The sequence below is a fragment of the Apium graveolens genome, unplaced genomic scaffold (genome assembly GCF_009905375.1).
Source record: "Apium graveolens cultivar Ventura unplaced genomic scaffold, ASM990537v1 ctg1057, whole genome shotgun sequence".
In the NCBI taxonomy this organism is placed as follows: Eukaryota; Viridiplantae; Streptophyta; class Magnoliopsida; order Apiales; family Apiaceae; genus Apium; species Apium graveolens.
Window position 1 is genome coordinate 1 of NW_027417080.1, and position 16270 is coordinate 16270.

Below are 16270 nucleotides of genomic sequence, written 5' to 3' on the forward strand. Positions count from 1 at the left end.
CCCCAAAACCCCCCCCCCCCCCCCCCCAAAACAGAGATGAATTAATGAAGGCCATACGAAGTTGGATGTAAATTTGAGATGTTCATTGATAATACTTAGTTACTGCAGTTTCTTAATTTTTTGAATGGAGTAGCTCTTTTTTATTGGAAATGGCAATATGACCAACTCACGTTTGAACTCTGTAAACAGGTGCAACGGTGGAGCCGTTTGGATCATTTGTATCTAATCTCTTCACAAGGTGGGGAGATTTGGATATATCAATAGAAATATTAACTAATTCATATATTTCGAATACGGCTAAGAAGCAAAAGCAAAACTTGTTAAGAGATGTTCTGAAAGCTCTTAGAAGTAAAGGTAATCCCTTTCAAGATCTTGATACTATTTATATATATGTAATTGTGGTTGCCTCGCAATGTTTTACAATATGGTTTGGAAATAATAGATCTTGATACTATTTACATATATGTAATTCTGGTTGCCTTGTGATGTTTTACAATATGATTTGGAAAATGTTGTATCTGTGGAGTCTACTGATTTTTGCATTTTAGAGCATATAATCTATATTTATTGGTGTAACTTGCCTAATTATCGCTTCCTTGTGTTGGTGCAAGTAATTTTTTTGCAAGTGACTGAGTGCTATCCTGGAAGGTGAAAAAACATAAGAAATCATCCTTCTTCAACATGCCAACGAAAGGCATATTTACTTTATGGACATGCACACTAAGCTTAAAAACATGATTGCATCTTTCTCATGATTTATCTTCTAGATACCTGTAACCTGTCTCATTTTCTTCACATGATCACAAAACCATATACTTTGTTGCTGTGTGCTGTGAATCAAACTCACTTCTACTACTTAAATAGTTGCACAGGTATATAACTTCGATACTAGATAATAATAATGTTTAACAGGAAAATGAACAAGATATGACTCCTATTATCGACAAGAACAATAGAGCCTCGCCAATCGTTCGAGAGGATTGGTCTCTCCTACATAAGCACTGTAATAATACTCCACATAACCCTAATTTTCCTCTTCCCCCGAATAAGTAATCACAATTCTGATTCTATCTACTCCCCGCTGGAGTTACCAAACTGCCCCTGTCTTTTAAATTACCAAACTGCCCTGGTCTTGCTCTGTTTCTCTTTTCTTGTCCTTGGTATTTTTCCTTGAATAAGTTAACAGCACAGGTGCCTTATGTGGGTTCCCTGCATTACCCTGGGCCCAAAAAGCCACCTTGTCCCCAAGGTGGAACTGAGGAAAATGGATGTCAACATTCGAGAAGTCCTCCCAAGTAGCTTCCCAACTAGGCAATGCTTTCCACTTCAATATACTTGAGTCACAGCTTGTCCTCCATGGTTTTGGGTGCGGACATCTAACACTAATTCTGGCTCCACATTGAGCACCACATCTGCAGACAACTGAGGAGGAATAGTGGGGTTTGCCATGACTGAACCAATAGCACGCTTTAACTGAGATATGTGAAATACGTTGTGAATCCTGGAAGTTGGTGGCAACTCGAGTTTGTACGCAACCTTTCCCACTCGCTCGGCTATGACAAAAGGACCATAGAAACGAGGAGAGAGCTTCTCATTGCGCCTGGTAGCCAATGACGATTGTCGATATGGCTGAAGTTTGATATAGACAGCCTCCCCCACCTGAAATTCTAATGTTAGCGTTTAGCATCTTCATAAGACTTCATGTACTGCTGGGCCTGAGAAGATGGGCCTTCAAGTCATCTAAAAGCGCATCCCTTTCTATCATTAACTCTTGTAACGTGGCTACAGTTGTGCCCCCTTGTTCAAAACGAATGAGACGTGGAGGTTCACGTCCGTAGAGAGCTTGAAAGGGTGAGTGTTTAGTCGAGGCATGAACAATGTGTTATAACAATATTCTGCCAATGGCAGCCAAGTACTCCATGTTCGGGGCTGGCCATTCACGAAACACCTAAGATACCCTTCTAGTGTTTTATTAACTACCTCTGTTGACCGTCCGACTGGGGTGGTAAGCTGAGCTGTGCCGTAATAAGGTGCCTTGCATTTTGAATAACTCTTTCCAAAAGAGGCTCATGAAGATACGGTCACGATCTGAGACTATAGTGGAGGGAAACCCGTGCAAACGCACTATCTCTTTGATAAACAGATTTGCAACTGTAACAGCAGAGAATGGGTGGCTCAAACCCAAAAAATGACTGTACTTTGTGAGACGATCAACGACTACCAGCACCGTGTTAAACCATTGGAACGGGGCAGGCCCTCAATAAAATCAAGAGACACATCTTCCCAAACTTTAGTTGGGATTGGAAGTGGTTGGAGGAGGCCGGCTGGTCGTAGGTGGAGTATTTGTTTTCTGACATATAACACACTTTGGACATATTTTGATACTGCCTGTCGCATACCTACCCAAACCATTCACTGGACAGCCGCTTGTAGGTTTTGAACTCACCCGCATGGCCCCCAAGTGCCGAATCGTGGTATTCATGCAGCAATTTAATCACTAGAGTAGACTTGGAATGGTAAGACTAATCTTCCCTTGTATCCGTACCACATCCTTGTCCAAAGTGTAGCCCTGCATGGGCATGTTTCCAGCCTTTAATTCTCTCTGCAATTTCTGTATAAAAGGATCAACCTGAAGCTGCTGATGTAAATCTGCCCAATCCACACCACTTATAGTTACCAGAGAATTCAAAGTTGATGTGCCAACAAATTCACGAGATAACGCATCAGCCACCCTGTTTGTTGGGCCTGGTTTATAATGAATAGTAAAATTATACCCCATTAGCTTGCAAATCCAGCTTTGGTAGTCTGCTCCCACTTCCCGCTGCCCCATGATGTACTTTAGGCTTTGTTGATCAGTGCGGATCTCAAATTTATTTCCCAGGAGGTAGTGACGCCACTTTTGAACAGACAAACAATCGCCATCAACTCTTTTTCATACACTGATTTCATTCGGGCCCGAGGTCCAAGAACTTTACTAAAAATGCAATAGGGTGGTTATTTGCATTAACACCGCCCCTAAACCAACCCCTGATGCGTCCGTCTCCGAAATGAAGGGTAACTTAAAATTTGGCATGACTAAAACGGGGCCGTTGTCATAGCTTTCTTTAAGTCCTGAAAAGCTTGGTTTGCTGCTGAATTCCACGCAAAGCAATCTTTCTTTAGCTGTCCGGTTAGAGGGAATGCAATTCGGGCATAGCTTTTTATGAATTTTCTATAGTACCCGGTTAGGCCCAAGAATCCCCGTAATGCCTTGATGTTTTGGGGTACTGGCCATTTAGTCATAGCCTGCACTTAGTTGGGTTCTACTGCCACTCCTTCTACGGAAATAACATGCCCCAAATAAGAGATCTTATGCCTCCCGAATTCACATTTTTTCTCATCGGCATACAATTTATGTCCGCGCTAACAATTCCAGGACCTGCTGCACATGGCCCGCATGTTCTTCCTCATTCGCACTATATACCAAAATATCGTCGAAAAATACGAGGACGAATTTCCGAAGGCATGGACGGAATATATCATTCATAATGCTTTGAAACGTGGTCGAGGCATTTGTAAGGCCAAACGACATTACCAAAAATTCGTAATGGCCTTCGTGAGTCCGAAAAGCCGTTTTTGGTACATCCTCCATGCACACCCTCACTTGATGGTACCCCGATTTCAAATCTAACTTTGAATAAATTCCTGCCCCAAAAAGCTCATCAAGAAGTTCATCAATTGCGGGAATAGGGTATTATCTGGAACGGTTACCTATTTAAGGCACGGTAATCAACACAAAATCGCCATGATCCGTCTTTTTTTTTTTACTAAAAGGACAGGGCTGGAAAATGGGCTACTCGACACTTGTATAATTTGTGCAGCCAGCATATCTCGAATTAGCTTCTCGATTTCCTCTTTTTGGTTGTGGGGGGTAACGATACTGGACGGACACTAACAGGGTTTGCCCCCTCCCGCAACATAATCTTGTGTTCCTGTGGCCTCACGGGCGGTAAACCTGCTGGCATATGAAAAACTTCATTGTATTTCTCTAGTATTGGTCTCAAAAATTCTGGTGTGTTTCTATTTTCCCCCTCGCTGTTCCTACCAGCTCCTGTCTGTTCTAACACGTTTAACTCCACCAAATACCCTGAACCTCCTTTTCTTAAGTGTCAGTATCATAGCTTTTAATGATACCCCTGTACGCCCTAGTGACGGATCCCCTTTAAGAGTGATTACATCTTTCCCAACCTGAAATTTGATCGTTTGTTGCTTCCAATTGATGGTAGTTGTGGCCTAATTTTTCTAACCATTGTACTCTTAATATTACGTCCGAGTTGCCTAAGGGAAGCGGCAAGAAATCCTCAATTATATTAGCCCCCTGTAACTCCAGTACTACCCCCAAGCAGATTCCCTTACCTTGCACCTCCTCCCCTGTCCCCAACGATACGCCAAATGACGTGGAAGGCGATACCCTAACCCCTAGTCTCGCAATAGCTTCCTTAGATAAAAAATTATGAGTCGCACCTGGATCAACCATCACTACAACCTTCTGGTCATTGATTGTTCCTTCCAGCTTGAAGGTCTTAGGGCTTGTAAGCCCCATTACGGAGTTTAATGAGATCTCTGCATGGGTTGTGTCCGTGGGTAATTCTCCCAACTCCTCTTGCAACTCACTCCCTGGACTAAGTTCCCCTTCTTCATCTTCCTCTTCTTGTGTGAGGAGTACACTCAATTCTTTGCGACGACACCGATGTCCAATTGACCATTTATCATCACAACGGTAGCATAGCCCCTTTTCCCTCTTCAACTGCAACTCCTTCTCACTTAATCTCCTTATTTCACCGAGAGGTTTTGCTACTGGTAACGGACTACTGCCAGTTGTTACCGTGGAGGCTGCATAACTCGTATTGAATCTGTTGGGGGAAGAGTAAGTAGATTGATTGCTTTGGTTCGCAAAGCTGGACTGCCCACTTCCACTACTCCTGCTACTTGCACTGGACCCCATTCGCCACTCTGCCTTATGACTTGTCCCCGACCTTATCTTATCCTCCACCATTAAGGCCAATTCCATCGCATGGTCTACGGATACAAGGTCCTAACAAGCGAACCTCAGCCCGTATCTCACTTTTTAGCCTATTAAGAAACTGACCCAACGCCAACTCCTTCGATACATTCTCTAAGGGTGCAAGTAACTCTATAAATTTTAATCTGTACTCAGAAACCGTACCTGTTTGGTTGTGTCCCAACCATTGTTCCTGCAGCGTTCCAGTTGCCACTGACCTGAATTGACGTCGGAGAAGCAATTTCACTTGTTCCCAGCGTTCAATTGGCCTTCTACGGTGTTCCCATTGGAACCAAATTAAGGCTTGCCCCTCCAATGCTACCACTGTGGCTTCTATCTTCTCTTCTTCACTTAGGCGGTAGAAGTTGAAATACCGCTCTGCCCGCAATATCCAACAATCCGGGTTGGTACCATCAAATAGGGGTAAGTCTAACCGTTTGAACCTCCAATTTGACCCCCCTGCAAAACCTCCATTAAAACCCATTCCTCCACCAGGTCCTCCACCCGACCCGACGCCTCCATGTCCCTCTTCCCCAATAGGCGTCCCACTCGAATTACTGCTTTCCCCCACTGCTAAGCCCCCATTTTTTACAGAACCCTGTAACCCAACCTGATTGATGCTCTTCTCTAAATTCTTTGACAGACCCATGTGCGTCGACTGAAGCCCAGTTATAGTAGACTGCATCTCTCTTTGAAATTTCACTTGATTCTCCTTTATTGATGTAATTAAAGACTCCTGGTGTTCTCTAGAGTGGCTAATTCGTCCCTCCAAACGAATTGTAGCCTCTTCTAGCTTATTCTCCTGCCTCTTCAGTGTCTCTTCCATACAAGATAGAAACCTATTTGCCAGTGCTTGTTCCATCGCTGCCACTGCAGCTTTTAACGCCGCCGACACTTCTTCAGCCACGGTTGTACGGATCGTGTTGTGTATGGATGTAACCCCTTGTTCCAGCTCATCCAAACGTTGTTTTGTATCCTTTGGCACCATCGATCTACTGCTCTGATACCAGATTTTGCTGTGAATCAAACTCACTTCTACTACTTAAATAGTTGCACAGGTATATAACTTCGATACTAGATAATAATAATAATGTTTAACAGGAAAATGAACAAGATATGACTCCTATTATCGACAAGAACAATAGAGCCTCGCTAATCGTTCGAGATGATTGGTCTCTCCTACATAAGCACTGTAATAAAACTCCACATAACCCTAATTTTCCTCTTCCCCCGAATAAGTAATCACAATTCTGATTCTATCTACTCCCCGCTGGAGTTACCAAACTGCCCCTGTCTTTTAAATTACCAAACTGCCCTGGTCTTGCTCTGTTTCTCTTTTCTTGTCCTTGGTATTTTTCCTTGAATAAGTTAACAGCACAGGTGCCTTATGTGGGTTCCCTGCACTGTGTATGATGCCTTTTTTTGAATATTGTCTATTGGCAATGTGTATTTTGCATATTTTAGTCATTCTTTGTCATTAATACTACACGAGGATGGTTGCTTTGATGTGTTCAATTCATAGATGCTGCTAATACTTGGAAATGCCAAAGTTTTTTAAAATATCGCAAACAACCACCAAAATATTTAGCGGAGCAGCATTTTCTGAACGGACCGAACCAACCATTTCTGCTAGATAAATGTATGACGAAGAATGATGGAGATATTTGGAATACAGATTTCCTATAAAGATTGTAGGACAGGCTTTGGACAACTAGATGGATCATATACATGCAAAGAAAGTAAATGGTTTTGTGATAAGCTTAAGAATATAAATATATAATGAAACATTTATTTGTTAGAGAAATTCATGACAAAAATGTTATATTCTTGATTTATAGAGTTAAATGCACTTTGTACCCTCAAACAAAGTTGAAAAAACAATTTTGTATCAGAACTTTCAGAAATACAACTTGCACCCCTCAACTTCGACTTGCTAAGTCAGTATGCACCCTTTTGCAGATTATAATTAAAATGATAAGGGGTAAAACTGGAATTTCATTTTAAAATGTAAATAAATTTTAGTTAGAATTTCAAATACAAGTTAAAATATTTATAAAAATGATTTCTTTTATATTAAATATTAATATTGACCAAAATATTTTTATTAAATGCACATGAAATAATAATGACGTCAAAGAATTAAAAATGAAACAATTAGATTTAAATTAAGTATATAATTAAAAAAATATAAAAAGTCATTTTGAATTTACTTTTGGTAAAATTATATAATTTTTGGCATTATTATTATAACTAAAATTTGAAACTCAACTAAATAGTATTATTCGAAAATTTTAAAGTTCTTATTTTATAGCTATAATAACAAAGTTCAGTTTTTAATATAATCTGAAAAATAAGAAATTTAGTTTAGTTAATATTTTACTGAAATTCCCATTTTACCCCTTACTTTTTTAATTATAACAGTCAAAGGGGTGCTTCCTGATTTGGTGGGTTGAAGTAGAGGGGTGCAAACTGAGTTTCCAATACTCTTGATACACATTTGTTTTTGAAACAAAATAAGAGGGTGCAAAGTGCAATTAACCTTGAATTATATGAATGTAGCCTTTGCTTGTCATGTAGAGGAAGAATGATTGCTCAAGTTTTTACAGTGCACAGAATGCACTCATAAGAAATTAACACTAATATATCATCAGGAACTGTGGACGATCTTGGATATGGATAAGAAATTAACTGATCCCATCTTAAAGTTGGGCACAACTTTCTGCATGAGCTAATTAAACGAACTATTGAATTTGATATTCTTAGACACATCTGTTTTAATATTATAACTAGGACTTTCTGCAGGTACGTGGCGTAAGCTCAAATATATTGGTAATGCTAGAGTACCCATCTTAAAGTTGGAGCACAACCTTCAAAATATCTCTTGTGATATCTCCATCAATAATTTGAACGGTCAAATGAAGTCCAAGTTGCTGTTCTGGATCAATGATATTGATGGACGCTTTCGTGATATGGTTTTGCTAGTATGTCCCCATGTCAAAGAATAAGTGCTATCTTGGGAAGTATAACTGTATAAGGACCATTTTGACCCTTTTTTATGTACAGGTCAAGGAATGGGCCAAAGCACATGATATCAATGATTCAAAGTCTGGGTCTTTGAATTCATATTCTCTCAGTTTGCTGATTATCTTTCATTTTCAGGTATATCAGTATCTTCTATTTGTGTTAATAAATTTGCTGCACTGTAAATGGTTTCCAATCAAGTGAGTAGTTATTTTTAAAGTTTAGAAGGATAACAAGTAATGATTAAAAGACATCATAAATAATTAAAACGTGCATAAAGGGAAGACAACATAGCATAGCAAATTGTTTTTGCATCATGTAATTAGTATCCTTTTTTAGGGATTTTGCCTTGTGCATAAATAGCTTAGAATAATTTGATGCTTGTGTTTGTTTTGGATGATTTTGGTATATAACTGATTTTCCAAATGTCTTCTGGTCTATAGAAATGTTATTTTAGTATAAGAGCTTGGTTGCTTAATTAGTATCTATAATTCGACTCTTGTATTTGTTTTGGATGATTCTAGTATATAACGGATTTTCCACATGTCTTCTGGTCTATACAAAAGTTATTTTAGTATAAGAGCTTGGTTGCTTAATTTTTTTGGCTAATTTAATATTATGTTTATTATAACATGAAAGTCTGAACTTCTACATTGTTTATCTTGATCCCATTCTCCAATATTTCGCACAGACATGCGTACCTGCAATTCTACCTCCTCTTAAAGATATATATCCAGGAAATTTGTCGGATGACCTTAAAGGTACCCTTTATGATAAATTTATATATTATTGGACAACATTTAGTTACATTTTTTTTATATTTTTGCTTGTTATATTTGAAATGCAAGTCTAGCTAAACTTTCCTGCCTCACTCTCAATTGATGAACATATCTCATTGGAGTATTATGTGCCTGCCCCTGCCTAATTCAAATTCTTAAATATGAATATCTCATCTCTCTCTCTATATATATGTAGTGGTTGTAGTGCATATCTTTGGTTTCGAGTGGGAAATGCTGGGTTTGCTTGGTTTAGTTTAGTTATATATAACTATAAGGTGTATGTTCTGAATATAAACTGACGGCAACAAGTGAAGTGATGGTACATCGGCTTACAGTGTACTGACTACTGACTACTAACTTAGCCTGTTAAAACCTAATTTAATGGGGTCAAGCTAAGAGTCTAATTGGGGGCTAAAAATCTGATTCCAAAATTACACAATATAGATACAGGATATATTGTACCCTCTATGGTAAATCAAGTTGTTTAAATATAATTGGGCTTTCTATTGCTGAAGTCCTCAGAGATCGTATTGCAGGCTAATTCAGTAATCTTTTTTAGACGTAAGGGGTACAAACACTATATATATTTCATATGTGGGTACAAAAAATTTAGTCATTTTATGTATAGGGTTTAATTTAAAACATGTACTGAAAATCCTAGAGATTTATCACTGTGATTTAAACTTCATGCATTTCATGATGATTGCATGATGTAAAAATATGTGCAGAGATTAACATCCTGCAATCTGAAAATCATCTGTTTTGGTAGGAAGATTAACATCATGCGATCTGAAAATCATCTGTTTTGGTAGGGAATATCATCGTTTGAAATTTATGTCAGTTAATTAAGGTTCTAATTTATTGCACTACTACACATTTTAACTTGCATAATATTCATTTTTGAACTTGCATAGCACTTTCAAGTACTATGTAAGCCAGTGCTATGCAAGTGAAATCCAGTTACATAACACTTTTTTTTGTGCTATCCAAGTTCATTACTTAGATAACACTTCTTGAAAGAGCTATGCAAGTAAGTTCTACCTAAGCGAAACACTACATCAGCATTTCTTCAAACACTATCTAAGACTATTAAATTGAAAACTCTACCTACTTATGTAGCTCTTTAAAATCGCTGTGCAAGTAGTCCACCATTTAAATAAAATAAATATTTCTATTGCACTTTTTCAAAATCCCAGTTTAATTGTTTTTTCAGCCACTATTATTTTTACAAAAACATTTCACAACTACAGTTATAAATAGGCTATAACCAATTCCGATATAAAAATTAGACTAGCAACTCGTATTGCTTCGCTATAACCCAAATTAATTCCAGATATCAAAATGTTACAATAAAATAGCATACTTCAAAAAAATTCAAATATCAGCATGTTACAGTAAAACATCAAAATCTACTTCTTTAGCTATTTGTTCTTGAGAAACAATATAGCATCCAACTGTAATCAAATTCTCAGCCAATCTTCCACTCTTAAAATTGATACATATGTGTATCTGTAGATTGTATGAATTGCAGCTGGCTTCATCTTAATCGAAGATATATTCTCTGCACCCATGGTATGTAAATATAAACATGGATTGTTGCAAGGCTGAATCAATAAAAAATGCGTCTGCATCATTTAATATTACCAAGTCAATCAATGCAGGCTTAGTCTTGGTTAAGACAAAATTGACACGTGAAATATTAATAACTAAACGTACCATTTGAATCATCTGCCACATTTTCTTTTGCATCATACATATGCGGTCTGCACCCTGCAAATATGATTAGCTCATTTCAAGATCTTTAGAATGATACATACATTAAATTCTCATAAGAGTTTTAAGAAATTGGAATTATGGATTATTGTGAGGGTTCAATGTTATCCCCATTGCAACATCAACTAAATTTTTTATCAAGAATAGTATTAATTCAGTAATAAACTTCAAAGTTTTTAGAAACTTACACGTTCTAGTTGCCTACTTTCCACAATATAGTATAGCCTTTGTTTGTTCTGACTGAAATATAAAAAGATAGAAAAATCAGGCATTTCCCTCAATTCTAAGTTCGTATAAAAACTAAGTTAAATCTAACCAAGAAGAAAAGTTTATTACACTGGATGGAAATCTAGGTTCCTTGCAGAATAATGACAAGACCATTTGGCAATAAAGGTCTAGCTCTCTTCTGCACGGTTTAAAGTCAATAGTGTGATAAACCATTTCTGGATTAGCACTATTAGGCTTCACCGTAGATGCCAGCACTACTATAAAGATAAATGAAATGATGTAATGGAATAATAAAAGGGAGAAAATGCTATCAAGGCGAAATACGAAAATGTAAAACTTAGGTATGACACCGTAGTAAACTTAAATAAACATGAAAATGTACACGCCTCTGTCAAAGTGACAAATATATCTCAATCGGTATATATAGACTATAGTATGTATTACTATGATTTTCAGAAGTATAAAAACATACCTTTACCAATATTGGTTGTCCATGCTTTAAACTACTACTACTACTACTACGTACTTACATCGAGTTTAGAGCTTTCGAGAGTATCTTGTTCTCTGAATTCTACTATAAGGCTACCAAAATCGCACTAGCTTTCAACTTCCCAGTATTTAAGCTACAAATATAAACCAGACTATACTTTGGAATTCTAAAAATGATCTTTGAGATTTCTTAGTGGGGTTCCCAAACTGGCAATAATTATGGTAAACACATATTATACTTATATAAATGGTCAGTAAAACTTGCTATTTTTGTGACAGGACTGGAAAATCAGAGAAGATCTTCACTTAAATTATAGGTAAATTTTAGAGTGTGTTTTTTTTATCAGAAGGTCCTCCCCTCTTCAAGTATTCCTCAACCACACCTTTGCCACCCTCTTGGGGCGTCAAATTTCCAAAATCTTAAAATACAAGACTTTTGATCATTTCTTTGCAGAAATTTTACCCTCTTTTGTGCTTTTTTTAAACTCTAAAGAACATAGAGAAACGACCTACACGAATAACATCTATAGATTCTCAATCAAACTCAACATTAACCAAATAAATTTACTGAAATTTTGAAACTTATATTCTGATTTTTCCAAAGAAGATAAGAAAAACTAGGGTGACTAACAACATTGATCAAGGCCGGACCAAATTTAGATTATCTTTCAATTGCAAACTCTTACAAAGTAAATAAGTCATTATGGTAAATATAAATTATACTTATGTGTGAAACCTCTAATTTTCAATCATATCTTTTCACATCTAGAAAAATTGATGTGAATAACATGGCTAATTCCAAGTATCATGGAATCCAGGAAGACACAGTGACTACAATCAAAAAAATGTTCAGGATTAGCTCTCTTTCTGGGATAAGATCAATTCTATAAATATAAGGATGTGCATATTATCGCAACTGAGATAATATAGTTATGTCAGGTATATAAGTTGGGTTGCTCATATCAGCATCAAGCACCTTCATTTGGTCTAATTATGAACAACTAAATTAAACACAAAAGATAAACCTCTAACTAAGCATGCCAGATGCAGTACTAAAACAGGGAAAACAAGTGAAGAATAACCCCTAATTAAAACCTCTAAAATTAAAAATCCATCAAGTTAAAAAAACCTAATCGAAAACCCTAAATTAGGAAACCCATAATTTGAATACTCACGAATTGATATGAGTGTGATATGAAGGCAGGATACTCACAAATCGTATAAGATTAACATGATGGTCAGGATTGGCTCTATGAAATTCGTTTGATTAATTTGTTCGAATTTAAGGCAGAGTGATTGATAAAGACCCAGACACCATACCTCAGAGAAGATCCGGAAAAACTTTCCGATGGAGGTTCAAAGTGCTTGCTCAATTTTCCCAGACTGGTTCTATGAATTGCCTCGATCAGTGCGGGGACGGACAGACGCATTGTGTTGAAGAAATAAAGTACTCCTTTTTGATAACTTACAATACGTTTACTTCACTAGCGCTTCTAAAACCGTTAACTAGGTATTTAAAAATAAATTAAAAATAAAATTAATTACTTAGCATACACTATCATATATAACACTTGCCCAAACGCCATACAACTTAAAACTTACATAGCACTTGCCAAATAAACGCTATGTTAGTATTAATTTTTAATTTATGTATATTTTTAATTTTACTTGGTATGACCTTGCATAGCATTTTTTTGAAAAACGTTATGTAAGTTGCTTTCTTGCATAGCACATAAAAAAAAGAGCTATTTAAGTAGTGTCTCCTAAGTTCAAATTTGTAGTAGTGTTGGTTTAATTTATATATTATCTTTTTTGGTATGAAGTAAGATAGAATCCTGGTTGCATGAAAACGTGAAAGCACTTTTAGAATTTTGCAGTTCCAAGTTCGAAAATAGATTTCACTGAATAAGATAATGATGGTTTCTATACAGGTTTGAGAACTGTTGCTGAGAAACATGTTGAAGAAATATGTGCTGCAAACATAAACAAGTTTCGATTGGATAAGTCTAGGCAGATAAACGAAAGTTCTTTATCTACTCTGCTCATTTCTTTTTTCGCGAAGGTACTTATCTTTTTGATCTCCAAACATATTTTGGCATATAATTTAGACAACTATGAATTTATGACCTGCCAAAAATGACAAACACAATTCAATTTATGGTTTACATGTATATAACAGTACTTAAGATAATAGCTTAAATATAGATTCACTTTATTACCACATATATATATATATATATTAGTTAATAGTATGAACCTTTTAGTGGATATCATAGCAAGTTCCAGAACTTTCAACTATACCGTTGCAGATTTATATATTGGACATGTTTTTGCCATTATTTTTAATCAGTAAAAGAAGTCTTGGCCAGATTAAAATTCTCGTAAAAGCACCCATTATTTATATTGCTCGTGCATTTCTTCAGAAAGGTTATACTTTGTTAGTTTGTCACTTATAGTTCGGTCTCTGCAGCTCCTGAATTTTGATTGTCACAAATATTTAAAAAGTTTATACTTTGTAAGTGTGTCACTTATAGTTATAGTTCGGTCTCTGCAGCTCCTGAATTTTGAATTTCACAAATATTTGGTTCATTCTCTTTACTCATTGTACTGTTCTACCAATAATAAATTGTGCATAACTCGGACTCCCTCGATTTTTTTGTTTTGATTTGGTTTTGGTATTTAGCATGAAAGATGTTTAAATCTTGTAGTTTACATGCCTACTTCATAGATTAATCGTGGCTTGTAAGGTTGTACTACGTTGTGTTTGTTTATGATATATACGAGTCATCTATGTTATCTATATTGATTAATTATTTTTTCATGATAAATATCGCTTCACTTGCAGTGCAAACTATCTTATCTATCATATGATTTGGAACTTGGGTGTGGTTTGGAACTACAACCTAAAAAAAAAAATTAGATAGAGAGAGAACCTCAGGAAATTGCACTGATGTTGCTTTTTAGTTAGAAATTGCACCATATCACCAGCCACTAATTTTCCCTGATGATAATCTTGGAAATTTGCATATTAGCATTCTGGTATCTGTGACTTATGAGCATGATACTTTCTTTTTGTTGTCTTTTGCAGTTTTCTGACATTAATACGAGGGCTTCAATCCAAGGCATTAGCCCTTACTCTGGACAGTGGGAAGATATAGGGAGCAACATGACATGGCTACCCAGAACGTATGCACTTTATGTATGTTACATCCCCCCATGCATCCCCTTCTGGTATTCCTTTACTTCCAGATTTTGTTACAGACGTTTTCTCCCACACACACTGATGGCATGTCTTTCTTAAATGAATCAATTATTTACCTGCTGAATACATTCTATCCCAACCTCCATATTTAACTTTATTTATAATGTATTCTTAGGTTGAGGATCCTTTTGAGCAGCCTGTTAATACTGCAAGGAGTGTTATTGACAAACATCTAATAAGAATAGCAGATGCTTTTCGGACAACCTACTTTAAACTTACCTCACATAATCATAATCGGAGCACTCTCCTTGCTGCGCTAATCAAGCGAGATCGATTATCATATGAGACAAGATCAGCACCAGCCAGAAATTCAAATAATCCTGGAAACTATCAGCCACAGATAGACAGGGCTTTATCATCACCTTTACAGGCACATCATTCTCGCAGCACAGTAGTTAACCTCAATCCGAACATGCACAGACCCGTTCCATCAAATCAAAACACAGTGGTTAACCTCAATCGGAACATGCACAGACCAGTTCCATCAAATCAAAACACAGTGGTTAACCTCAATCCGAACATTTACAGACCAGTTCCATCAAATCAAAACACAGTGGTTAACCTCAATCCGAACATGCACAGACCAGTTCAATCAAATCAAAACACAGCGGCTGACATCCGCCCCCACCACGTAAACTTTAACAGAGCAGTTCAAGCAAATTACAATCGAATTCAACAGACTTGGAGGTCAAAACCCAACAGTTAAAGGCATCCTTAATTGTAAATTAGGAAGTTGTTTTTGTGCTCATTTTTGCGTCAAGTTTTCGCCTAGATTTTGCTGTACATTGATTTTTTTTTCTTTAGTCTATGAGAAAGATTGCTTGTTCAGTGTCCGTGGACACAGAGCTGTACAATTGTGCTACAGTTTCCTTTTAAAAACTGTGTGAGTGGTGTGGGTGGGGGTGTACTAGATAGTCCTGAAAGGAAACCATTGTTTTGGCTGCTGCATTGAAGATTTCACGGATCAACTCTGATTTTTTGAATAATAGCTTATTTCTAGTTTTTCTGACATTTAAATAATGACTTGTTGGCAGATTTTTTAGCGTTCTTGGGTACAACCAGTGTTCTAAAAATCGGCCGATTAACCGATTAATCGGAGTTTGGACGGGTCCTGTCTCGATTAATCGTTAATCGGGTCAAAGTACGGTTTTTTGAAAAATTGGTCAAAAGTCGGGCAGTTCGGAAAAAATCGGCCGAATCGGGTCAAAAATCGGCCGAATCGGTCAAAGTTTGAAATTAATAAAAAAAATATTTTTTTAAAAAAAATAAAGTTTTGTTAAAATAATCATTAACATTTAATAATTAATAATGATAATAATATATTAATATCTTGACTCTATACAAATCCCTAAATCCTCTATACAAATCCCTAATGAATTATTCTCAAATCTCAATACTCAACTTGCTTACTCAATATATTCGCAATTTTGGTATTCTAAATTTATTCAATAGTTATCACTTAAATATCAAGTAGGTAGTAATTTAAAATCTTAAGATTTGAATTTGTACATAGTAATTTCTAATTATCAAGTAATAGTAGTTAGTAGTAGATAATTAGTATAAATTACTTAAATATCATTTATGGACTCGTGATAGTAGTTTTTTTTTATTTATAAATCTTACTATTAAAACATTAATACTGAATTAATGACATGTGGTTTTAGTTTTATAAATCTT

General features: G+C 36.4%; 1 protein-coding gene across 1 annotated transcript; it reads left to right on the forward strand.

Annotated features, from left to right (window-relative positions):
- The first annotated feature begins 193 nt into the window (after positions 1–193).
- On the forward strand, positions 194–15613 carry LOC141699694 (protein HESO1-like). The gene is made up of 8 exons (XM_074503549.1): positions 194–354; positions 7844–8022; positions 8105–8200; positions 8754–8823; positions 10357–10413; positions 13263–13393; positions 14420–14530; positions 14709–15613. The coding sequence occupies exons 2-8, from the start codon at positions 7957–7959 to the stop codon at positions 15297–15299; spliced, it is 1122 nt and encodes a 373-aa protein (XP_074359650.1). The 5' UTR covers positions 194–354; positions 7844–7956; the 3' UTR covers positions 15300–15613.
- The last annotated feature ends 657 nt before the right edge of the window (positions 15614–16270 follow it).